Source organism: Leptonychotes weddellii, chromosome 14, assembly GCF_054177405.1.
Source record: "Leptonychotes weddellii isolate Sample4059 chromosome 14, ASM5417740v2, whole genome shotgun sequence".
Classification (NCBI taxonomy): domain Eukaryota; kingdom Metazoa; phylum Chordata; class Mammalia; order Carnivora; family Phocidae; genus Leptonychotes; species Leptonychotes weddellii.
In genome coordinates, this window is record NC_138382.1 from 51,161,633 (window position 1) to 51,186,841 (window position 25,209).

Consider the following 25,209-nt stretch of genomic DNA (forward strand, 5'->3'; position numbering starts at 1 on the left):
GAAACAGGCCTCAGTAGATGGGAGCTGGGCCTGGGACGGAAGCAGAACCAGCGCTGGAGAGGTGCTGTGGCCCAGGAAGACACACCCCAAATGCACAGGGCCCTCGCTCCTCAGGAAACCAGGAGGGCGGCAGGCCCTGCAGAGACGCCCACAGAAGCAGAACCCAGGGATGTCCCAGGCTGGGAAGGCCCCAGTGATGGGACACCCTGGAGCCCTGGGCCCACCCAGGAGGAGCTGGTTACTGGGAATCATTCAAGTTCCAAAGCCTGTCAACTATTTCCAATATTTACATTGTTTTATACAGATAAAACTTAAAGAATGTTCAGGTTACCCAGTAAGTCAGCATTCTTGCTTGTCTGTGTGCTAAAGTGCTCTGTGGGAGAAGTGAGAAAGGGGTGGCATCCCTGGGTATGTGCTTATGAGTCCCAAACAAGGGCTTCACAGCAGACAATGTTCTGATGGGGAGACTGAGGCCCAGAGAGGGGAAGGGACTTGCCCAGCGACACGCGGTGCTGTGGCTCACTGGCTGGACCAATGGTCCACGGCCATCCTCCTGGGGGCCTGACAGCCAAAGGGGAGAAAGGGCTTTGGGGAGGGCAGGTGGCCAAGTCAGGCATCCCCCTCCCCCTCATCCTCACTGGTGCAACCCTCTGGCACCGCTGGGCCTTGGGAGTTCCGAGTCTCCAAGTACTCAGCCTTCAGCTGCTCCAGCTCATGCAGCTCAGCCTGCAGCCGCTCCCGGTGGGCCGTCCGCAGCTGCCGCAGCTGCTTCATAGGGAAGGGGTTCATGTCGTTGAAGGCGATGTTCATCAGCTTCCTGGGGGGAGAGCACAGTTAGCCCAAAGCCAGGGCCCCACTGGGTCTACATTCACTGGGCCTTCCGGGGCACCCTGCCATTCATTCTGTCCATGTGGCTGAGGCCCTGGCCCCTGCCCATGGGCAGCTCACCTTCCAGGAAGAAAACAGTGAATAAGAAGACAACTTTCACCCAAAGTGATGTATACTGAGGCAGGAAGAAGCTTAGGGCTATGGGAGCTCTAACTCCGTAAGGAAAGGTTTATCATGGAAGGCTTCTTGGAAGAGGTGACATGTGAGCGGAGTTTTGAAGAATGAGTAGGGTTGGCCAGGCAAAGATGGCAGTGGTGGAGGTGACAGTAGAAGAAACTGCAAGGCCAAAATCTCAGAGGTTGGTGTTGAGCTAGGAACTCAAATAATTATTTGGCAGGACGACAGGGCATGGGTGTTAGGGGCAGGAAAAAGTGGGAAAGAAACAAAATTGCATAGGGGCCTTGAATACCATGGTAAGGGGCAGACAGACCACTGGGGCAGTGGAATGTCCCTAAAGATTTCTAAGCTGTAATGGAGGATCAGCATCACTAACAAATCTCCACTCAGCTAACACCTGCCTATCCTCTGCTATGTGTCCTGGGGCATGTGTGGGTGGTGGGAGTGCTGGCCAGGCAGGGTAGGGGCAGAAGTGGGTTCTCACTGGCTGTTGCAAATGGTCTTGGTGAAGAAGCGCAGGTACTGGTAGATCTCCAGGCCATCCTGCAGCCTCAGGATCGCCTCCTCGTTGTACTTGAAAATGGCCAAGGCATAGCGGAATACCACCTGGGGGGCAAAGTGGGGGCTCAGGTGGGGCACGGGGGGCCAGGGCAGGTAATCCCCAGGGGGAGGAAAACCCCCACAGGCACCCAACTGCTGTTCCATCTCTATCCCCCCCACTCCTCCTGCTTTGGTGATCTTGAAATAAATCCCAGACAACACGTCAGGAAATCTGTGAATCCTTCGGCAGGTTTGGTGTTGGACTCCCTGATGCCCCCAGGACAGGCTGCAGAGGTTGACAGCTTGAGTGTGGGGAGGCCGAGGGGCAGAGGCAGACAGGGAAACCCCAGGGGGAGGGAGCCCAGTGTGGAACCTGGGCATGGGGACCTGGGCACAGTCCTGGCTCTGTCCTCACTTGTCCCGGGGCCCTGGGTGAGGTGCTACCATGTTGGACCTAATGGGGGTAATACTGTTTACATGAGGCATCAGTAGGAATCAAATGGAATAACAGATCCGAAGGTGCTCTGCAAACTGTGGTACGTTATCAACCACCATGGGGAAACTGGGGTGGAGGTCACAGGGAGGTCTGCCCAGGGTCTCCTAGAAAGGCAAGGGGCAAAGGGGGACCACACACCCATGTGCCAGCCTCCCAATATGGGGCTCAGTCCAAACATGAAGAAGAGAAGCAGGGGCCCAGGTGACTGGATGGGCAGCGGAGGGAATAGGGATGGGCTTCCTGGATCACAGTCATGCCTCTTCCCTAGGGAAAGGAAATCCCCCCAACTTTAAGACACATCTTCAGAGGCAGAACCACCCCTTCTCCTCACATGTGCAAAGCACTTTAGTTTACAAAGCCATGCTCCCATGAGAGGTCCTCAAAGCCCTGACAGGGGAGCACTGTCTTCCCATTCTCCAGGGGCAGAAGCGAGACCCAGAGGGCTGCAGGGCCTTGCTCAGGACTGTCCTGCTCACCCCTGATGGTGCCCTACCTTGGTACCCTCATAGAGGAAGGCGTCCCAGACCCGGAGAAGGATGTTGCTGATGAGACTGTCTGCAAAGACCACGAGGAACCAGTTGAAGGTGATGAAGGAGAGATCCACACGGTGGTGCCCCAGGTGAGCCATCAACCTGGGCAGCTTCTCCAAGAGGAGGTCCTGGAGCACCCGCTGGTCCACCTGGGAGCCAGGGAGAGAGGGCTTGTTAGCCGCCACCCTAGAGAAGGGGCTGCCTCCCTCCCTGCCTGCCCTTCCCACCCAGCCCGTCCACACACAGTCCCAGAGTCAACCCCCAACCCCCCCACCCCTGGCCCCGGGGAGCACGGAGTGCCTGGAGGAGCCAAAGCCTCCCATGGCCAGGAGACAGCACAGACCAGCAGTCTTCTGGGCTGGAGCACTGGGCTCTGGTGTGGAGGCCTCTGTAGGCTAAGTTCTTAGCCAGTGGTGTTTTGGCCCATTTGTCCTCCTGAACCCGAAGCCAAGCAGGAGTTCAACTTGTATCCGCCGACACCATGGCCACTTCTCTATATCCACTTTGGACCTGACATAAAAGATGCTCAGTGCATCCAGCTCAAGACCGAGGGTAACTCATTGAACCTAAGATGTCACCGAACCTGCTGAAGGAGTCACAGATTTACTGACGTGATGTCTGGGATTTATTTCAAGATCACCAAAGCAGGAGGAGTGGGTGGGATAGAGATGGAACAGCAGTTGGGTGCCTGTGTTGATAATTCAAACTGGGTGATAGATACATGGAGGTTCATATACTATTTTCTCTATTTTTTGTACATTCAAAATTTTCTATATTAAAAATGAGGAAAAAAACCTCCAACAACCCCACAACAATACACTGGTTTTACAACACACCTCAGTTTCGGAGATGTTAAAGCATGACAATAAAATACGGAACATTTCCCAGCCTGCCTTGCAGTGAGGGGGTGCCATGTGACACAGTTCTGACCAATAAGGTGTAAGCAGCACCTGCTGGGCGGGAAAGCTGTGGGAGGCAGAGCCAGCCCCTGCCTTGCACCCTCTGCTTCTTCCAGCCTCGACCACGGCCACAGTGCCGGAGGTGGTATGGCTGTCCTGTGACCATGAGCAGGGGGCTGACAGCAATATGTGAGGGATGGCAGAGCAGAGAGCTTAAGGGGACTTCAGCTTTGTCATTCTCTGGGAAAAATGAGCCGCCCCTTGAGCCACTGTGAGGTTGGGCCGCCCTTCCTGACTCATCACCTATTCCCTGACGACTCCTCAGTCTTGATCTCTGGCCCTGACCTCCCTCCTTCACATGGGACACCCACTTGTCTGCTGACCTCCCCGCCCAGGTGGGTGTCCCACAGGAGGCATCAGTGTTGGGCAATCTCTCTCGTGTTGGGCATGATAGGAAAGGAGAGGAACAGAGTGGGTGGGCAGGAAATGACTTGATAGGTTTGTGGTGGGAAGTGAGAAAGTCCCCTCCAGATGGCCTCTCTGCATAAAGCAGACAGCGCGGATGCACCAGGAGCCGGATGAGGGGTGAAGCAAGAGAGGAGATGGGAGGTCAGAAATGGTTTTGCGTGTACATCTGTCATCAAGCCCAAGCAGAAGTACTCCCATCCCAAAGCAGACAAACCAGAGGTTCAGAGAGGGGATGCCGCAAGGCCAGGCAGCTGGCTGGGGGAGAGGTGGGCTCTGGACTAGCTGCGCCTGACTCTAGGGCTGGCCGGGGCTCAGAGGGAGAGGGGGGCGAGGCGGTGAGGGTGCAGGCAGCTGTGCTTCTCCGGAGGCCGTGACCAGCTTGTGCGAAGACTCGTCCCCACCTCCCACCCTGAGTCCCACTTCCACCCACCTGACCTCTGTTTTGAAATTCTTTACTGGCAAAAAGCAAGAGATTCTAGATTTTATTCTCCTTCCCTCCCCAAGAAACCATTTCTGAAAAGAACAAAACCAAAACCAACCAACCAAACAGACAACCCCCCCCAACCATTTCTCATGACATAGTGTCACCACTGGAATAACAACAATCTACCCCAGGGGCAGGGCCCCCACAACTCTAAAGGCCATCAGCTCACCAGAACTTCCCAGGAGTCCCAGGGAGAGGTTACTGGCCCCTTGTACAGAGGGAGAAATGGAGGCCTGAGAGCGTCCTGATTCTTCTGAGATTCACTGGCTTGAAGGAACCACTCAAGGGGCACCACCCTGCATGGCCCCTAAGTCCCGTCCGTCCTTGCCCTGCTCACCTGGGATGATGTCAGTGTCTTGCTGTAGTAATCAGCCGGCATGATGGTCTCCACAATGGCCACCAGACACCAGAAGGCGCTCTCCTCCTCCTCCAGGACCAGCAGAGCGATGGCCGCCAGTCTGGAATGGGAGGAAAGGAGGCCTGGGGTGAGGTGTAGAAGCTGCAGCCAGGCAAAGGGTGGCAGAGGTAGATCCCTGGCTCCCAACCCTACTCCCTAAAACCAGGCTAGTGTTCCGGCACCTGGGGTGAGATGAACATGCTTTGGGGGAGGACTACAGAGGAGATTTCTGAGCAATGGGGAGAACTGAGTCTCTAGGGAAGGGCTCTGGGGGTCCGTTGCCCAGGTATGAATTCTGGATCTGCTGCTTCCTGGCTGGATGATCCTGGGCAAGTTCCTAAACTTCTCTGTGGCTCACCCTCCTCATAATAATCACAGGACTATTATGAGGATGAATGAAGTTAACACAAGATAAATGCCCAGCATAGTACCTGACATGTAGTGAGTGTTTAATGAATGTTAGCTATCCTCATCTTAATACCCACAGGCTTTGAGACCTTGACAAGTGTGCTAACCTCTCTGAGCCTTACTTTCATCATCTGTGAAGTGGGATTAACAATCTCCACCTCCCAGGGCTGTGTGGCATTTTGAGCGAGAAGGCAGACCTACAGCGCCTTGCTAACTATCTGGCATACAGCAGGTGCTCACTACACAGAATTCTTTCTCCCCTTTGCTTCCTGAACTCCCCCCAAAGTTATCGCGAGGCTCTAATGAGATCATGGTAAGAAAGGAAAAAACCCACAGTGTTGAGTAGGGATGTCGGCCTAGAAGAAGTATTGTTTTCTCTACTTCTCCTATCTTTCCTGGCAGGTCTCACCCACTGTCAATCCAGGAATACATTTCCCAAAATGCAGTGGTCTCTAAAGATGCTAGGTGAACACAAGGTCCCAAATACAAAAATGTTTGGGAAATGCTATATACTCTAGCCCCCTTTTATTTTTTTTTTAAAGATTTTATTTATTTATTTGACAGAGAGAGACACAGCAAGAGAGGGAACACAAGCAGGGGGAGTGGGAGAGGGAGAAGCAGGCTTCCCGCGGAGCAGGGAGCCCGATGCGGGGCTCGATCCCGGGACCCTGGGACCATGACCTGAGCCGAAGGCAGACGCCTAATGACTGAGCCACCCAGGCACCCCTCTAGCCCCCTTTTAGAGGCTGATGATACACAACATCTTACTAAAAGCCTCTGAGAAATTCTGCAGTGACAAAACAGTGACTGCAGAATTTACTTACTAAAAGCCTGTGCAGAAATTCTGCAGTGACTCTAACCCAAGGCTGTCCAGTGGAGTTATGGAGCCCCTTTTGTACAGTGCACCCACTGAACACCCTTAGGGAGATGCCACCTTATAGTATTGTGAAGCCTCACACTCTTGATGGGCTTAAAGAACACATTTCATTGTCCAGCTATTTATCCTTCTCTGGGCTCTTACTAGACTGGATCCATGATCTCCAACCTCTTCTGAGGTTCACACTGTTTAAAGAAGAAAAAAGAAACCCCTTTTCTCTCCCCAGGATTGGGAAGGAATTTCTTTCCACTCTAAAATATTTGTACAAACTCTCCTGGGTCTGAGCTGAGTGGATGAAAGGAAGAGTCACAGGTGTCTTGGGAAATAGGAAGCTCTCCCCTCTCAAAGCTGGGGAAGGGGGTCTTCTGAGGTCATTTAGTTCAGGGATAGCAAATGTGTGAAACACTGGCCACCACTCTCTTTTGCCTATGCCAGGGCAGACATAACTAGTGAATCATGACAACATTCCCTTTGTCTATGTCCAGGGCAGACATAACTAATTAATCATTGTGCTCTTTCCCACTGACTCTGGAGGCTGCCTCGGAAACTCACAAGACAAGGCTCCAGGCAGGTGCTTCCTACTTGTCAACCCTGGTCTAGATAAACTTATTGCAGATAGGAAGACCGAGTCCTGGAAAGCAGAAGTCACTTGCTCAGGGTCACACGTTCAGTTGGTGGCAGAGTGGAGACAGAACCCAGGGCTCCCAAAGTCCAGCCTGGTGTTCTCTCGACCCTACCCTATCCCGCTGGAGCCTCAGGACGTGCTCGGTCCAGGAGCTGGCTGCCGGCACCAGCGTAGATTTTTGCACACATTGCAAGGTCAGTAGCGAGAGTTTGCTGGTACCAACTAGGGCTTACCAACTGCTCCGGGCTACAGCCAGCCTCCAACCTAAGGCATTCAGGCTCAAGTGGGTCTGCAAAGGAGGTAGCGTGGTGATATGGGAAAGAAACAGCTACTCCTAATGCACTCCCCTTATATTTTAAAGAGAATTCGCTTTAAAGTTTTTGCCCTAAATTAGCACTGTATCATTACTATGATATCTGTCACCCTTTAAACAGGCTGATTTGTTGCACGGAAGCAGGGTCTGTCTTGACACCATGCACGCAGTTCTACCGGCTGCCACTAGATGGCGGCGCTCAGACAAGTGAAAGGGGCCCGCAGGGTGGGGTTGAAGGGCCCCACTCTCCACATGTGAAGGGGCTCTTCCCATTATAAGTAACTTTCGATTTTAAGCAATAATATGAATATTTGCCTAAACATCAATTATCAGTAAAAAAAAAAAAAGAAACAAAGAAAGAAAAAAGCATTCAGAGAAAGAGTTAAAGAAATACTCCTGGGTGTCATCCCCCCTCTCTCTGTCTGTTTTTCCTACATATCCCTCCACAGCCTTTGTGCTGCCTTTTTCCACACAGGGAGAAGCTTCTTTCCTTCTGGGAGGTTTATCTCAAGACCCTTCCCGCTACAGGATTTCCCCTTGTCCCCCCCTTGTATTAGCTGTGCTGTAGTTTAACTCTGAATTTCCAGTAACTGAACACGTATATATGCTCAGTTTCACCCAATTTAGGCTGGAAGTCAGTATCAAAAATCTCTACCCTTAGGAATCATTCAAATTTGAGTAGGGACTCCCTGAATGCTTATTCTGTGTTAAATAAATGTCACACACCACCTACTGGGGGGAGAGAGCAGAATGTCTTATGTAAATTTTGCTTGAATATATGTGTATTTAAATTTAAGTGAGTCAAAACTTGCTTTGGGGACTATCTGAAATTATGTAACCTCTATCGAGATAGCTGGGGGGCATCCATGAGAGTCCTGAGGTAGTGGAGGGGGTAGCCCTAGCAGGTCACCCCATCTCACCTCCACCCCCAGTCCCCTCCGTCCTGCTATTAGACCAGAAGCAGAAATGAATCCAGGCTGGGCCAGTCACATTCCTTCCTTTGGGAATTTCTGCCTGGGACATGAGGGTGTCAACAAGTGGGAAGATTTGCTGAAAAGGTTCCAGACTCAGGGACTGAGGTCTCCATTCTGACAGCCTCGAGGGCCCTAAATGTCCAAGGAATGACGACGGACAGAGGCTAGTCTGCTGAGAAAAGGAAGCAGACATGTAGAACGAGAGGCCAGGGATGGTGCGGCCCCACAGCGGGCTGCAGAGCAGGACCGTGGTGCTGCCCAGCCTCAGGGACTTGACCCCATGGCACCCCTGGGGTTGTGTAGTGCTGTGGCCCTGCTGGAGAGAGGAGATGCCTTGGTTTCTAATGACCATCTGGTCTTGTCCTCTATTTTCGTTTCCTGGCCTTTATGAACCTCTATTGTGGCATTTACCAATTCTCTTTTTCTTGGGCTCCCTTGAATGGGTTTTGTTTAAAGTAAATGATCCTTGACCCAGGCAGTTCTGCAATATGTGAGCTGAGGTGTGCACTACAAAATTCCAGGGGGCCATTCACCAGGGTCTCTGTATGAGTGGTACTGAGCACAAGTCAAAAGAGAGAACATAGCATGAGGAGGTCCCCCCCATCTTGAACCTGTCCTGTCCCCATCTTGAACATGTCCATGTTGTCCCCATCTGTATGGTGGGAATCAAGCCTACCGGACTCACCTCTCTAGGTTCTCGGGAGGCTCTAAAGAACCTTGTGCCCTCACTAGGGCTCTGATGCTTACCTGTTCAGGCCCTGGCAGTAGCCGATGGTGGGATTCTGCCAGGAAAAGGCCAGCAGCACCCGGCGTAGCTTGTCGGGGAAGCTGGAGGTGGGACAGGTGAAGTGCTTGTTGTTGGGGAAGGTACGGTTCAGGTCCAGCTCAATCTGGCGGGCGGCAGGATGCTCGCGGACCTGGCCCCGGTTCAGCAGCTCCTGGTAGTGGCCGGGGCTCTGCAGATGCCGGACGCGGAGGTGGATCAGCCACCTCCAGACACGCGGCCGGTGCTCTCGGGGCACACCTGCCCGCAGCAGCTGCTTGAGCTCGACCGAGGGTGCAAGATCACCCAGGGCAGCCCAGCGCTCCCGCAGCGGCCGCTCCACGGCCTCATGGGCCAGCAGGTGGTGGGAGTGCACCTCTAGTGCCTGGATCTTGGCCAGCAGCTTCAGGTCTTCCATCTCGAAGTTGGGCACCGTCAGGAAGCCATACTCATCATACTCACTGCCAGCAAAAGCCTATGTTAGCAGCATGTTGCAGAGCCCTTCCCTGGATAAGGGGCAGGGCAGGGAGGGGGAGGGGGGACCCCAGGCAAGGTTCCTGCCTGGGTTTCACTGTGGGTGACATGCAGCTTTGGGCAGGTCACGTCAGTTCTCTGAACCGCAGTTTGCTCTTCACAATGGGTAGAAGAATTCCTGCTCTGCCTCATGAAGACCCATTGACCTCCTCTGTTGTAAAATGCTGGGGGCCTAGACAGTGCCTGGTGCCTCGTAAGTGCATAGTAAGTGTGTTCAGTGCAAATATAAAGGACCCTCTTATTACTCCATGAAGCCTTAGGCTCAAGCAGTCGACACTGCCAATATAGAATCCCACCTGGGCAGAGAGTAAGCCCAAGGCTGGATGGGGAGCAGGCAGCATCAATGACAAGCAAGATGGGAGAACCAGGGGTCCAGTCCAGATGGCCTTTTACTGATTCCACAGTTATTTGCCCTTACTGTGTGCTCTGCATGTGCTGTCTCATTTAGTCCTACTGATCCTGCAAAGCAGGGATCTTAGCCCACATCTGACGGAGGCTAATACGTGGCCCAGAAAGGTAAAGTGACTTGTCCAAGGTCACATAGTGAGAGAGCCCAGTCTGGCTCCAAAGCCTGGGCTCCTTCCCCTTGGCCACCCAGCCTCCAGGGGCCTTTGGACCCAAGCCACAGCACCTTCTGTTATATTTAACTGCCCATGTTCACTGTGCTCAGCAAGGACTTGGCTCAGGGAAGGCAGCTGGCTTTCTCCCCTCCTCCCCCCTCTGACAAACACCTTGGGGAGGCAGCCTGGGGAAGTGAAAAAAATGGAGCTCTGGAGGCAGACCCAGGTCAGCTGCATGAATACGCTGTGTGGCCTTGGGCAAGGGGCGGCCTCCTCTGAGCCTGCATCACCTCAACTGTAATATGGGGTTCATCCCAAGCACATGCTCGTTTGTCTGAAGATACGAGAAAGTAAGGGACGTGCAATGCTTGTACGCGGTCAGCAGGAGCCAGCACCAGGGCGGCTGGGGACCTTCAGGTCGTGCAGACCAAGACCCACCCTCACTGGCTGTTGGGCTCACCTGATGGGGCTCAGCTCCACGCCATCGGCTGAGGCCTCCCCGGCTTCCCACTGCAGCGCCTCCTGGATGAGCTGCCTCAGCAGCTCTGAGCACTCAGTGGCCTCACCCCCCGAGGCCTCCTGTAGCCTCCGCAGCCCGGCCAGGTACTTGCTCTCCACCTGGCAGTTCTTAGCTTGGAGGTAGGCACACTGTGGAGGGAGGGGTGGGGCTGTCAGGCCACCTGCTTGGGTTTGCCGCACCCCCCCCCCCGACCCAGAGGCCTGAACAGCTATAGGCAGCAAAGTCCTTCTCCAGCCTCATCTTCCATCCCCTTCCCACCCCCAGCCCGTCATCTAAGGGAAAGGAGATGGGCCCTGAACCCAAGGGTTTATAGCAAGGTAAAAGAGGCTCCAGGCAAGAGAGCCAGGCAAGAAAGCCAGGCCCAGGGCTGCAGCCGGATTCAGAAGAAAGAGGGGAGAGGTGGGCACGGGCAGTGCACGTTCTTGCTGGGGACTGCAAGTCCCATCCTGCTTCAGCCACTGCTGGCTGGGGGACCTACGGCAAGTTACTTAGCCTCTCTGTGCCTTAGCTTCTTCATCTAAATAATGGAAATAATAGAGAGTCTGCCCCAGGATTCTGGTGGGGATTAGATGAGCAGATGTGTGTAAAGGCCCTCCCAGGGCACCTGGCCTAGAGCAGTTCTCTGTCGGTGGTAACACTGAGCAGTGCCCAGGAGATGGCCACATAACTTTGGCCACTGCCCCTGTGCCTCTGCCTCTGCAATATCGGCTCTTTCCATTCCTTTGACACACCGCCTCTCTCCCACCGGTGTCCTTCCTGTGTACTCCCTGCCCCTGTCTTGAACTTCTGTATTTCTCTTTCCATAAGCCGGGTGTGCTGAGCAAGTCCGGTAATTTTCCTGGGCCCACTCTCCTTCTGTGGAAGCTGGACAGAAAGAATCAGCCTCAGCGAATCGCCGTGCCCTCTGGGCCAGGCTGGCTCCTGTCTCATCCTGGGGTGGAAGAGTGCAAGCCGCGTGGCCAAGGCTGCCATTATGCTGCACTCTCCAAACATTGGCTGAGCACCAACTCCAGGCCATCGGGTGAGCCTGCTCTCCTCCCCCTCCAGCTGGCTCCCACATCTACGTCCCTCTGCCACCTTCCCAAGTCCCCTCCCAGTACTCTCAGGCATTTCTGCTACAGACTCCCAAGTCTCTGTGCTCCCCTGTCCACCTCCACAAGCCCACCGAGCCCCCAGCTTTCTCAAAACATAAGTCTGATTGAGGGCCTCGCCACTCAAAACCCTTCTACAACTCCCAGTTTCCTCAGAGAATGTCCCAAGGTTCCTCCCCTCCAGCCTCACATCTCCCTCCCCACCTTCCCCCACCTCTTGGTCCACAGGTCTTGACCATGCTATCTCTTTTCTTGGAAGGCCTTTCTCTACTCTGTTTGCCTGGATAACACTAACTCACTTTTACAACTCAGCTGAAGAAGGTACCCCCACTAGGAAGCCCTCCCTGACTTTCTTCCTCTCTTTGGGCCCCAAAGAATCCTGTGTGCCCAACTGCAGCTTGATTGTGTTTGAATCCCTCACTAGTCTGCATGCACCCTCCTTGAAAAGCCTGAGAAGGCCTCTTGTTAGTTCTTCTTTAAATGTTCAGTTGAATTCACCAGTAAAGGCTTCAGGTCCAGGGCTTTTCTTTGTTGAGAGATTTCTGATTGCTAATTCAGTCTCCTTACTAGTTATAGGTTTATTCAGATTTTTATTTCTTCATGATTTAGTCTTGGCAGGCTTTGTGTTTCTAGGGATTTATCCATTTCATCTGGTGATCCAATTTGTTGGTATACAATTGCTCATAGTACTCTTTTTAAAAAAAAAATATTTTATTTATTTATTTGACAGAGAGAGAGAGAGAGCACAGGTAGGCAGAGCAGCAGGCAGAGGGAGAGGGAGAAGCAGGCTCTCACTAAGCAGGGAGCCTGACATGGGGCTCGATCCCAAGACCCTGGGATCATGACCTGAGCTGAAGGCAGACGCTTAACTGACTGAGCCACCCAGGTGCCCCTGTTCATAGTACTCTTATAATCCTTTTTATTCTGCAGAATCAGTAGTAATGTGCCCCTTTCATTTCTGATTTTGAGTCCTCTCTCTTTTTTTCCTTAGTCTACCTAGCTCAAGGTTTGCCAGTTTTGATCATCTTTTCAAAAAATCAACTTTGGTTTCATTGATTTTCTATTATTTTTCTGTTATCTATTTCATTGATTTCTGCTCTGATCTTTATTGTTTCTTTCCATCAGCTAGCTTTGGGTTTAGTTCTTCTTTTTCTAGTTCTTCAAGTTCATCTTACTCCAAGTTTGTTGAGCTTCTTGGTTGTTTTTATTTATGTCTTCATCAAATTTGGGACGTTTTCGGCCTTTATTTCTTCTCATATTCTCTCTGCCCCTTTCTCTCTCTCTTCTCTTTCTGGGACAACCATACTATAATGGGTATGTTGGTCTGCTTAATGGGGTCTCACAGATCACTTAGGCTCTGTTCACTTTTCTTCAAGCTTTTTTCTTTCTGTTTCTCAGACTGAATAATTTCCACTGTCCTATCTTCAAGTCCACTGATTCCTTCTGCCTGCTTGAATCTGCCTTTGAATCCCTCTGGTGAATCTTTCATTTCAGTTATTGTACTTTTCAGCTCCAGAATTTTTTTGGGGGGGGGGTTTCTAGGTTTTGTAACTCTTTGATATTTCAATTTTGTTCATACATTGCTTTCTTGACTCTCCACATCTTCCTTTAGTTCTTTGAGCATCTTTAAGACAACTGTTTTAAAGTCTTTGTCTAGTATTACCCAGTACCACATCTTTTTCAGGGGCAGTTTTCTACTGATTTATGTTTTTCCTTCAAATGGACCACACTTTCATGTATCTTTGTATCCCCTGAGATTTTTTTGTTGAAAACTGGACATCTGAACACTAGAAATCAGATTCTCCCAATTTGAGAAAAATTTGTTTTTGTTTTTTGATTGTTATAGGCTGTCTCTGTGCCAAGGGTAGCCTAAGATGTAAACTTAAGCTCTCAAGTCTTTTCTGAGTCTTTCCCTGGATGTGTACGGACACTCTCTAATTTCCCCATATATGAAGCTGTTTTGGAATATCTAGTCTTTAATATCTGGCTCCCAAACAGGAGGGAAAAAAAGAGAAATGAAGGGGGGAGGGGAAGAGTGGCAGCCCTTTGAATCCTCTGGAAGTTACTCTAGCCGGTAGGGGAGGTGCAGAGATGACTGCCTGCCTCCTCCTCTGCATTTCTGTGATCAGAAGCAGCAATCAGAGCACAGATGCCTGAGGCTGGAAAGGCAGCTCGTAAAGGGCACAGTCCAGAGGTAGAGCAGGTGATAAGGACAGAGTGATATGGGGCAAGAAGGTGAGGGCCCGAAGGGTGGCTGGGCATGGAGATGGACTCTGCCTCTTACCTTCATCAGGAGGGCCCTTTCCTTTTCAGCCACCCTTCTCCAGATCTTTGTGACCTGGTGGATCTCGGAGTTGAGGAAGCGGTTCTGGGTCCGGTATGCTTCCATGTCATCCTGGAGAAGAGAGCAAAGCATTTGACGAGTTGCACCATAAACATCTCCCTCATCCTCACCCTCAAATGAGCTGCCAACACTTCCTTCCTTTAGAAATCTCTAATAATGACAACAGAAGAGAAAGTCTAGAAGAAGTAGTATTAACGACAGCCCCTTCACTAATCTTGATCCCAGCATGATACAGTAGAGAGGGCGTCAAGCCTGGAGTTCAAGTTGTGGTTCTGACTTCCTGGCTGGGAGGTTTCACTGAACAACTCTGACCCTCTGTTTTCTCATCTGTAAAAGGGACAAATACTACTCCACTGGGCAGCTGGGAGATGACCTGAGGTAACATGTGTCATAACACTAAGTATAAAGACCAAAACAAACAAACATCCAAGTAGTGTTTGTTTTAAAAATAAACATATGTTTTCACGTATTTGCAATCATACCGAACAATTTTGGGTGGAAAATTTTTTACTTAATGTCACCTTGTAAATACAATGGCCCTTCAACAACACTGGGGTTAGGGGTGCTGAACCCCACCCCCGCTGCACAGTGGAAAATCTGTATATAACTTTTGACTATCCCCCCCCCAAATTTAAATGCTGATCACCTACTGTTGACCGAAGCCTTCCTGAGAACAAAGAGCCAATTAGCACACATTTCATATGCTATGTGTAGTATATACTGTATTCTTACAATAAAGTAAGCTAGAGAAAAGAAAATACTACGAAAATCATAAAGAGAAAATACATTAACAGTACTGTACCGTATTTATCAGAAAAAATCTGCCTTAAGTGGATCCGTGCAGTTCAAACCCGTGTTGTTCAAGGGTCAACTGTACTCTATGTTACATAAGCTTCCCAGTGATCACTTTTAATGTCTGATGACTATTCTGTTGGGTGGATTTACTATACCTTAGTTATAATCCTTTCCCTGTTATTTTTTATTTGAGCCCTGAGTGTTTTCGGTTAGTTTTTGATTATGAATAATGCTGTGATGCGCATCTCTGCACCTAGAGCTTTCCTTTTGCAAGCTGTCCAGCGGACGGAGTGAGATCCTGCTGCTGGGGCATTTGAGGAGAAGCTGGCCAAGCACTGGGGAGGCTCAAGCAGAAGCAGAAAGGAGCAACCACAGCATTGGCCCTCAACCTTCATTCCGCTGGGATGGACATTCCAGAAGCAATGGACAGTGCACGTTCACAGCTATACCTAGCAATTCCAGGACATTCACTAGCTGAAACTCAACCCCTTTTGCTCCCACTCAAGAAATGTACTGGGCTGTAAGTGCATGAGAGAGACACTATTGCAGGCGTGACCTTGGATAGCCCTGATTTATCTGGAAATTAAGAGCATCACACCTGTGATGACTGTGGCACCTCATTATCAGGGATGGGTCACGTGTACACAGCTCACAGGCTGTCTTGACCCTCCCGGGGTGGGCCTGCATCCTGGCCAAGATCCTTCCCAGCCCAGAAGCTCCAATTCATACCCAGGGTCTGCTGCCTTCTGCCTAGATGGTTGACCCAGTGGGAGGGCCACATGCTCCCAGGGTTCCTTAGCTAGAAACAAAAGCCCCCGGCTGGCTTCAACACATGGCCTCTCACCACCCCACTGGGGCTGTCCGAGGTGTCTCCTGCCCTGGCCACCCCTGCTTCTGATCCCTCACTGTGCCCAGACTGCCAGGCTTCGTGTCCTCAGGCTGAGCTCGCTCTCTGCTCTCTCCACCGGCCTGGACCCAGGTAGTTCCAACTCCCCAGCCTGGACTTCCTCCTACTCTCCCGCCATGTCTCCCTTAGGTCAAACTCTGGGCTCCCTTTTCTCAGAAATGCTGCCAAGGCGTACCAGCCGCTCTTCTGCACAAGCATCTGCCTGCTTCCTCTCTGCAGCCCCCATTTTCTTACCTTTAGGTGGAGGCGTGGTGAGCCTGGTGTGAACCCTCATGTTTGCCGCACGAGGACCCACCTCCTGTGGGCATCAGGATTTTCCAGGCCCCCTCCCCCTGCCCGTGATAGTCTTCCGTTTGGGTGTCTGGAGACTCACAGATTTGTGAACACAGAAGCTGCGCGGGCCCCCTGCACCATCACCCTGTGCCCCTGCCCTGCTCTGAGCACATCATCCCATTCCATCTCCCCGGCAGCCCTGAAAGGAACTCAGATGCGGTCTCCGAGGCTCTGAAAGGACAAGTACGTTGTCTGAGGTCACACAGCTCTATGAGACCAGGGGTGACCGAGCCCAGATGTGTCTGATTCAAAAGCCATGTCCAACCACTGCACTTACAGCCGAGATCCTCCCCAAGCTCTGCCCCCCGCTGGCATCCACCTGGATGCCAAATGTCTAGTCCCACACTTCAGCGGTTGTGCTCGGCAGTCTGGCTGGCTGCACGCAGGCCTGTCTGACCCCTCTGACCCTCGAGTACAGTAACACCACAGCAGAGACGCTGGCGCTGCCTAGTGGTCAGGGAGCGGGCCCTGGGGCCCTGCTGCCTGGGTAGAAATCCTGCCTTCACCACTGAGCCCAGCACGAGTTCCTCGCCCTTTCTGGGGCTCCTCCCCTCACCTGGAAAGCAGGAACAATAACACCACGGCCTCAGGCACTCTTGGGAGGATGTGATTAGTTAATACGTGCAAAAGGCTGAGAATGGTGGCTGGTGCGTGGTGAGTACAAGTGTCACGTCCTTCTCTGGGTTCTCCCCGCACCTGGAGAGCTACTGTCACCCGCTGCACTCCTCCTGCCCCCGCCCAGAGACTTCCCACTGCTGCTGTTGTGCGTTCTTTTTTTTTATGGCTTTATTTTATTTATTTAAAAAGATTATATAAAAGAACCCCAAAGCTATTTATAACATTTACAGATCAACTGGGAAATTTTAACACTGACTGGATACTACCATACTATGAGTTAATTACTGTTAATTGTTTTTGATATGATGCTGTTGTGCATTCTTCCCAAACGCCTGAGAAAATACAACACGCTTCCAGGCAAGGGAGGAAGAGAGCGACCTGTTGCCTGAGGTCCTACTATGTGCCAGAGCCATTTACCTCCCACACATTATTGTGTGTTAATTTATCTCCACCATGCTGTGCGCTACGTATTAAAGTACCATCGTTCCCACTTTACAGATGAGGAAACAAGTACAGAGAGGGGAAGTCCTCCTCAGTCACGTGCCTAGAACGCGAGAGAGGCAGGATGCAAGCCAGGTGCGTGTGGTCCACAGGGGAATGGAAAATTATTGCTGGGTGAAAGCGCATCAGCAGAGTCTGCCGCTCTACACGGCCGCTCCATTCTGCCTCCTGTTACCGTCCCTGCATCCTCACCCCAGGCCCTGAGATGCTCCGTCATTTCCAAGGCTTTGGACATATGGCCGGGGGCACCATGCCTGCAGCCCAGATGCGAGGGCATGTGTGAGCACCCCTGGGAGCAGCCTGGGGGTGGGGTGGGGGGGCGTCTGGGCAGCACCTCCCCATTCAGCTCATCGCCCTACCTTGAGTGTTCTTCGTGGCTCAGGACTGTAGGGAGGAAAAAGAGAGAGAGCTCAGAGAAAGGAAAGCCACACGACAGTCACCGGCAAGCAAAGGAGGAAAACAGCTGGAGAAAGGGGACAGGAAGGAGAGAGTCTGCCTGTCTGTCTTCATAGGGATCAGGAGCCCGGGAATTCTCTTTGGGAAACGCCACACGGACTAGCCCTTGTGCTAGTAGGGAAGGCAGTGGATCGCGTGTGGGGAGACCTGGGGCCTAGCTGCAACCCTGCTGCTTGTGCTGTGGGACCCTGGACCCCTGTCCGGGCTCAGCTGTCCCTGCCAGAAAATGTCAAAGACTAGATCTCTGAGTCTTCCCAGCTCCGATATTCAGGAGGTCAATGATTCTGTTCTCAAACTGGCAGCTTCAACAAGGGGGCATTTCCCTAAAGTCGCATGTCCTTCGTCCCAGGGCAAGGGGGAGATGTGAACATTGCTCTGTCCTCAAACGGAAAGACTATGGATTTTGGAGGAGTCTTCTATTTTTCTAGATCAGACATGTAAAGGCTAACACATGAGGAACTCGAGCACATGCAATTCTTTCTGGCACAAACACTGGGCCTCTGAGGATCAGCAGCAAGGTAAGTTTGGTTGATAGGAATTTCCTCTATTTGGGCTCACTGATAAATTCCCGAACATACAAAGCCAGGGGCACACTCTGTCTCCTACGGCGAGTCCAGGCTTCCAGTTGGCTCTTGGCAGCGCCCAACAGATCTATTTCTCTGATCCCCGAGCTGCTCTACGGGGTCTTCACCTGTGGATTCCAGCAGGACGGGCAGACAGAAGACTCTTACTTAGCAGGGCAGAGGAGGGTAGGGAAGCAATCTGATGAAAGCAATTTTCCAGCCCCAGCCTCGCTCCATCTGCATTTGAAAGGATTTTATTTTCATTTTGAACTCAAAAGAATCTGATTTTAAAGGGAAAAGATTCAAAAACTGGTTAGGTGGTTTTTCATGGGGAAGGAAACAGGAGGGATCTGGGTTTCATGTTATCTTCCTTCACCCCCCTGTCAACCTCATGAGGAAGGACAGTGAGGCCATTTTAAAGAGAGGTGAGGGGCCTTGCCCGAGGTGACACAGTTAGTAGGAGCTAGTAGGAGGCAGAGCCTGGGTCCAAACCTAGGCCTGACTTCACAGCTGGGGCAGCGGCCACTGTACCACATTGCCCACTGGTCTTTCAAAAGCTTCTGGAGTTTTCTTTTTCTCCTCCTGCTTCCCCTCTTCCAGCAGCAATGCTTTGGTCCCATGACAAGGACGCTCCCCTGGTTATACATACATATGTATACATGTACGGCTGCGCAAGGCGGGGTTCAGGGCAGGACCGGCCCTGGTTATACAGCTGCCTTTAAGGACAGTAGGGGTTATGAGCACCGATCCCCAGCCTCAGGCCCTCAGGTGGCCCAGCAGCTCCTGTCACCACGGCAGGCATCACACATAAATTAAGTTCCTGCTCCCCGAGCCACAATCGGTCTCCGGCAGGGCGCAGCCTCCCCAGGTGAGAGCCGCCGCCTGCGCCAGGGGGAGGCAGGGGCGGTGGCAGGAGGGAAGGCCCAAAGAAACTGGAAGGCAGCAGAGCAGACGCGAGTCAGAGAGCTCCAGCTCCCCAGCCCCTCCGTGCGCGGGCCCTTCTCAGCCTCAGCCTTCCTGCCCACAGTGGGGAGCACACAAGTGATGGCCTCACAGGGCTGGTGGAGCATCAGATGAGATGATGCGAGCGGGGCACCCACGACAGTGGCCACCGGGCAGCACACAGTCTCACAGAGGAGCCGCGAGTCCTGCTGGCCCCACATCACCTGGACTGCGTGCTGGGGGAGGCCACCAGGCACCTTGGGGACTCCCCAGGGCATCAGCATGGCACTTAGCTGGTCAGGCACTCAGGGGTTCTGACCTTGTCTTGTGCTCTTAAACCTCGAATAATCATCTAGAGATACCTTCCCTTTCCAGCCTAGGATATCATGAAAAGGTCAAATTGCACCGGACCTTCTGGTTAAGACAGTGAGGAAGTGCGTAGCAGTATTTCCACCAATATCAATTTCGGTATGAAGGTTTATCCCTGCTCTATTTGGAAACCCTTAGGGTTGAGAGCAGTGCGCCCACGTCCCCCAAGGGCCCAGGGCCTGCGGAAGGGGCCCTTACCTTCAGGTGCTCCATCTTCTCCTGCTGGCTCAGGAAGTCCCTGTCGGCAGCCCCTGGGGGCCCAGGCGGCTGGGTAGGGGGATGCGTGAAGTCCCGGGTGACCTTCTCAGACAGCTTGCAGATGACCTGCTGTTTGGCCTGGTTCTTGTCCATGAGCAGCTGCACGTGCCGCCGCAGCTCCTGCACCTGCTGTTCCTGCAGGCCGGCCGTCTGCACCAGGCTCTCCCGCTCCTGCTCCAGGGCCTCCACCCGCCTGCCCAGCTCTGCGATCTGCCGCACTTTGTGCCGCACCAGCTCCAGCCGGTCCTTGTCCTCGGCTGCTGCCAGGTATGCGCTGGACGCCCTCTTCTCCTGCTGGGCAGCCTCTAGCGCCTTGTGCAGGATCCTCACCAGCTCCTGGGGGAGGAAAGGAAGCACCTCGTGAACTCGGGGAAGGCCCGTGAGGTGCCAGGGACTTGGCATTTGCTACATTCACCAGCTCTCCTAACAGCCCTGAGGGGTGGCTAGCGTCATCCTCCGGGCCGGCTCATTTTCTCCAGCTGAAGACCACATTTCCCAGCCAGGCTAGCAGCGAGGGGTAGCCCAGTGACTATTCTGCCTAAACGGGATGCAAGAAATTATGTGGGTAGCTTCTGGGTCCTCCCTTTAAAACCACCATGCACGCTGCCCTTCCTTCTGGCTGGGAGATGGCAAGAGCTGGAGCAGCCCCTCGGCTCATGAGCAGAAGGTGTATGATGAGGACAGCAGTTGCGTTACTAGCTCAGAACTGCTCACTGAACCTCTGGGTTCTTCCACGAGAAGGCAGGAGAGAAATAACTTCCAGATTGTTTTAGACCAGAGGACTCGGAGGCTTCTTTGTTACAGCAGCTGAGCCTGAACCCTGACTGATATGTGTCCATTTCAGAGATGGGAAAACTGAAGCCCCACAGAGTAGAGTGGAATTCAATCCCAAATCATCACAAGGCTGTGCTCGGTCAGTCATGAAGGCGGCCTGTGGCACACCGGCGTGGCCCTTCTCTCCGGCTCCTGTGGCAGACCTGACTGACTCATGTCAATATTCCTTCCTGCTAAGCCTAGTGGAGTCCTCAGAATCCCAAATATAGCATCAAGTAGTCGCTACCGATGGAGCTGGGAGAGCACCTGAGAGGAAACGCATGGGCAATCCTCAGGCTAAAGCACACACAGAGCCTCATGCTGTCCACTGTGCCCAGCCCCTCGGGCCACCAAGCAATGCCTGCAGGCCTGTGCAAGAAAGCGGAGAGAGCTCAGAAGCAACAGACTGCCATTTATTCCTTGGCAGGGGCACTGTATGCACATGGAAACTCTAGGTCTGCTTGGCTCTCCACGCCTTCAAGCCCCCAACCTCCCCAGGACCTGTCCTGTCCCAAAGCAGGGATGTGGGTTCACTTAAGGCCAGGATCAGAATATCAGAAGCCAGGCAGCCCAGCGGCCATGCCCATGTGAGCCTCAGACCTGGTAGGCAGGGGCTCTGGGCCATTGCTCTGCTCCATGCCAGAGAATATGGTTCCCCAGAAACACATTACCTGTATCCACACCAAAGTATTCAACTAAATGAATCAGCTAGATAGGGTTATTGCTAAGAATGATTCCATTTTGGAAGAGAACTGCTCCAAATCATGACCTTATCTGAGAAATTAATGGCAGGATCGAATTAGCATGCAACTTCTGAAACCTGGGGACCACAGACTGGCCCTCTTCTGGGTTCTCTCCCTTCCCTCCAGCCATCCAAACGTTATTAAGCCCCACTCAGTGCCAGGCCCTGGGCTGGGTGTCAGTGGCCCGGAGGGAGATCAGTCAGAGTTCTCACCTTCAAAAACCACCAAGGCTGATGGGAACAAAAGTGAACTACTATAATGGAGTGATGTACTGCAAGAGGGAAGCAAGGGTATTGCTGGGGATACAGAGCAGAGAGCAATGACTTCTACCTGGGATGGAGGTGGGGGAAGACCAGTATATTCTACAGAAAGGCAGAACAGTTGAAGCTGATCCGTGAAGAATGAGGAGGACCAGAGACAGTCAAGCAGTAGGTAGGAGATGAAGGCTGGAAGGGCTTTCCAAGCGAGCTGAGTCAACAGCTCCAGCAAAGGCCCAGAGGAATGAAAGAACCTGTGTGGGGCTGTGGGCATTCTTGGGTGTGGCTGGAAGGTGGGGTGAGGAGGTGGTTGCGAACCAAACTGGAATGTTTGGAATGAAGCAGCTTCTCAGGCTCTGCTGAGAGAGATCATCATTCCTGTGGCTCCAGGATAACTGAGAAGCTGAGACCATTTTCTGGTTTGACAGAGATTTGGAGAGGACCCTGGTAAGTGCCTGGGCGAATTAACCAGCAGACACCACTGTTCAGGCTCTCCTGAGGCCCAGCATCAGGCAGGTATCTTTCTCCCAACTTTGGCAGAGTCAACTCTGAAGCCCATTCCATTACATCCAGCTGCCTCCTCCCCCTTCCTACTTCCAGCCCGGGAGGCTCTCCTCCCACCCCAGAATCCCAGCTGCAGAATGAGACAGGGAGAAAGGAAGCAGGGAAGGGATGGAGTCAGGGCAGGAAGCACGAGATGAGGAGTGCGAATGGACCTCGGATTCAGAAAACCCGGTGGCTGGCAGGCCCGGGGAGACCACCTGGTCAAGCAGGTCACTTGCTGTCACAGGAGGACACTGAAGCCCAAGAAAGGAGAAGGAAGAGGACTAAAAGGAGCTGGTGGATCCCCACAGGTGGGAAAACCTGCCACAACAGAGGACTCCCAATCCTAATCTGGGGCCCTCCACTTCTCCATGATGTGTAGTTAACAGATTTTGCACTGAAACACTTCTTTCCATTTCTTTAAAAATAGAAACAACCCAAGTTCATAGCAGCATCATTCACAACACCCAAGAGATGGGACCAACCCACATGTCCCCTGACGGTGAATGGATAAGCAGAATGTGGCATATACACACGATGGAATATTATTCAGCCTGAAAAAGGAAGGAAATCCTGTTACATGCTACAACATGGGTGAGCCTGAGGACATCAGGTCACAACAAATGCACATACACACCATCTAGAAATATTAAAAACCAAAAGGGAAGCTGCTCGGGGCCTTACTAGACATGATGGCATGTCCCTGAGCACCGCCACCACCAGCAAGAGTGAGGGGACTCCTCCTCGTCTGGTCGTACCTCAGCGTCCTCGTCCCACCCTCAAGGAGGGACGCCCGGGGTGTTGCCAATTCCCACAACTATAAGCAATGCTTTAGGACTCATTCTTAGAAACAGAAGAGCTGATCTAGTGGTACTTCTAATATTTCTTAATCAAATCATTGTTTGGCCCATTTCAGACTTTAACTGGCCACACGTTATCATTTTATTAAAAAATATTTTTTATTGAAGTATAGTTGATTATTTAAAATTTTAAAAGCCAACAAACCATCTTTTAAAAATTAATCCTTTCCCTTATTAAAGAGTTGATACTTGCATCACTCACTCAAATCAAGGTGGATGGGCCCAATGTTGCTGGAGAAAGAGCACTGGACTCTCAGTCCAGCAGCCCGGCCCCTGGCCTCTCGGAGGCTGGGCACCAGCAGGTGCAGGTGAAGGAGCACTGGTTCTGGAGACCTGGAGGCCTTGCTTGCCATTCCAGGCCCATGAGGGTGTTTCTAATGACAGTGTTTTAGAAAAGTGAACTTTGGCTTTGTCATAGATGAAATGGAGATCATGCTCCCTACTCTTGGCACAGGCACTTCAAGGATGAGAGAGGAAGTCTGGCAAGTGCCCCTCCCCAAGCGGAAACAGCCAGGGCCCCTCTCAACCCTCCCTCCGTGCACTCTGAAGTCTTTGTACTCCGTACTCTGGATAAGGGGAGCGTATGTTGAGGTCTCTGGCTGGGGTTCTAGGGAAGTAAGAGGCTGCACTTTGCCCCCAACGAGTTTCCCCAACAAATTACCCTGAGCGAGCTAAGTTGGCCCCAGATAGGGCCTGGGAGGAGTTCATCATTCCCAGCAGTCAACAGATGGCCAACATCACTACAAACACAGGCTTCCATCTGCCAGAGCAGACAGCCTTCAGGCTGGGTGCAATTTTGTCAACTCTGAGAGCCTGAGTCACCCAGCCAAGCAGCCATCTGGTGCTATCCCCAGGAGTCCAAATCTCCTGGGGGACCAGCATGCTGCAAGGGCCTGGGACAGATAATGGCTCAATGGGGACTGGAGTGGTCCTGTGGTTTAATATGACACCAGACAGGAGTGCATTTGTATTTTCTGAAAAGCAGTTATGTGCCCATGTCTGATGCTGGGCCGTACTGGGAGACCACAGAGGCGGCGGTGAGGCTGGGATGAGTCCTGGACCTGGGCCTCTCCTGGTTCTTCCAGCTGTGTGACCTCAGGGCAGGCCCCCACCATCTCTGAGCTCCTTGAGCATGGCAGTGAAAAGGGCAGAAGCTCTAGAAGCAGACAGACCAGAGTCTGAAACTGGTCTTGGCTCCTGGGAGACCCTGGGCATGCCCTCAGAGCCTCAGTTTGCTCCTCAAGAAAAGAGGGCTAGTAACTGTTGTAAGGATTAGTGATAATGCATGGAAAGCCCAAGCACACAGCTAGGGCCACCCCTAACACCAGTTATGTATGCTCTTATCTGTTCTTCCCCACCTGACAGCAGGGACCCAGTGTACCTCTGTGCCCTCCACAGCATCTGACAGAGTTTGAGATACAAATTCTTCAAGGATCATTAACACTATTGGCAATGACCACCCAGGTGGCTGAGCCAGGACAAGACCTCCCAGTTCCCATGTCCTCCTGCAGCCTCAGGCAGAAAGAGAGTACCTTCCACTGAAGAGATGCAGGAAGGCATCTTGTAGGTGTGGGCCCAGGGAAGTCCGGGAGACTGTCTGCCCAGCTGAGGAACTGGACTCGGAGGGTTTCAGATGGACAGTTAGTGTCCTCCAATCAGCATTTCTGCACATCTGGGACATCACTGGGCACCCCAAGGTTTTGCAGTCCTCCTCTGTCCTACCTCTGGGCCAAGAGTCAATCTTCTCTCCCTCCCCTCTTTGGTTTTGGTATCTGGGCTGGAGGTAAAACGCCAGAGTTGGTAGGGCTGGGGCTCCCCCTGCCTAATGTGGGATGAAGACTTGACCTCTGCCCATTGCTGCTATGCCACTCATTTCTTGGAGACCCTCATGGGCACCCATCTGTCTTCCTAGAGCCCTTCAGAGGATCATGCCATTCCTTGTAAAGCCAGAAGGAATCAACGAGAAGGGCAGGGAATGCCATAATAGCAGCCAAAGCCTGCATCTGGCGGGAGGCTGCTGCATGCCAGGCACTGGGCTTTATGCATCCGGACAGAGGCCTCTGCAGTAAGCACTGTTATAACTCCAGGGACAGGAGGAAGCTGAGGCTTTAGGGGTTAAGAAACTTGCTCAGGGCCAGAACTGCGGACGGCACCTTCCACTTTAAGGCCTGTGCTCCGAGATGCCCACCAGACAAAAGCACACTTGTGAGATGGGCTGGACAGCACACACAGCACTCATCTGGTGAGGCAAAAGTGGGACCGCAGGCCTTCCTCTCCTCCTGACCATCGGTCCCAGGCCAAGCCAAGCTTTGCTGGGAAGTGAACCAGTAAGAAAGTCCAGGTTCTGTAATGCTTGGACAACTTCCTCCTGCCATTTTCACTCTGACCGCAGGGAAGCTGTCAGCAGCCTGGGGAGCCCTGAC

At 52.4% G+C, this 25,209-nt stretch overlaps 1 protein-coding gene across 3 annotated transcripts in view; it reads right to left on the minus strand.

The window, feature by feature from the left end:
- Nucleotides 1-271: 271 nt before the first annotated feature.
- TBC1D2 (TBC1 domain family member 2) overlaps nt 272-25,209 on the minus strand; it is a 51,518-nt gene continuing 26,580 nt past the window's right edge. For 2 of the 3 annotated variants that reach the window (XM_081803253.1, XM_081803255.1), the window contains 8 exons: nt 19,511-19,906; nt 13,769-13,879; nt 10,334-10,521; nt 8,764-9,240; nt 4,760-4,880; nt 2,535-2,720; nt 1,490-1,611; nt 272-817 (listed from right to left, as the gene is read on the minus strand). In XM_081803253.1, the coding sequence (XP_081659379.1) occupies nt 610-817; nt 1,490-1,611; nt 2,535-2,720; nt 4,760-4,880; nt 8,764-9,240; nt 10,334-10,521; nt 13,769-13,879; nt 19,511-19,906 (1,809 nt within the window). In that variant the 3' untranslated portion in view covers nt 272-609. Of the gene's footprint in view, nt 818-1,489; nt 1,612-2,534; nt 2,721-2,846; nt 3,260-4,759; nt 4,881-8,763; nt 9,241-10,333; nt 10,522-13,768; nt 13,880-19,510; nt 19,907-25,209 lie in introns of those variants that run through there. The other variant, XM_081803254.1, reaches the window with a different exon arrangement.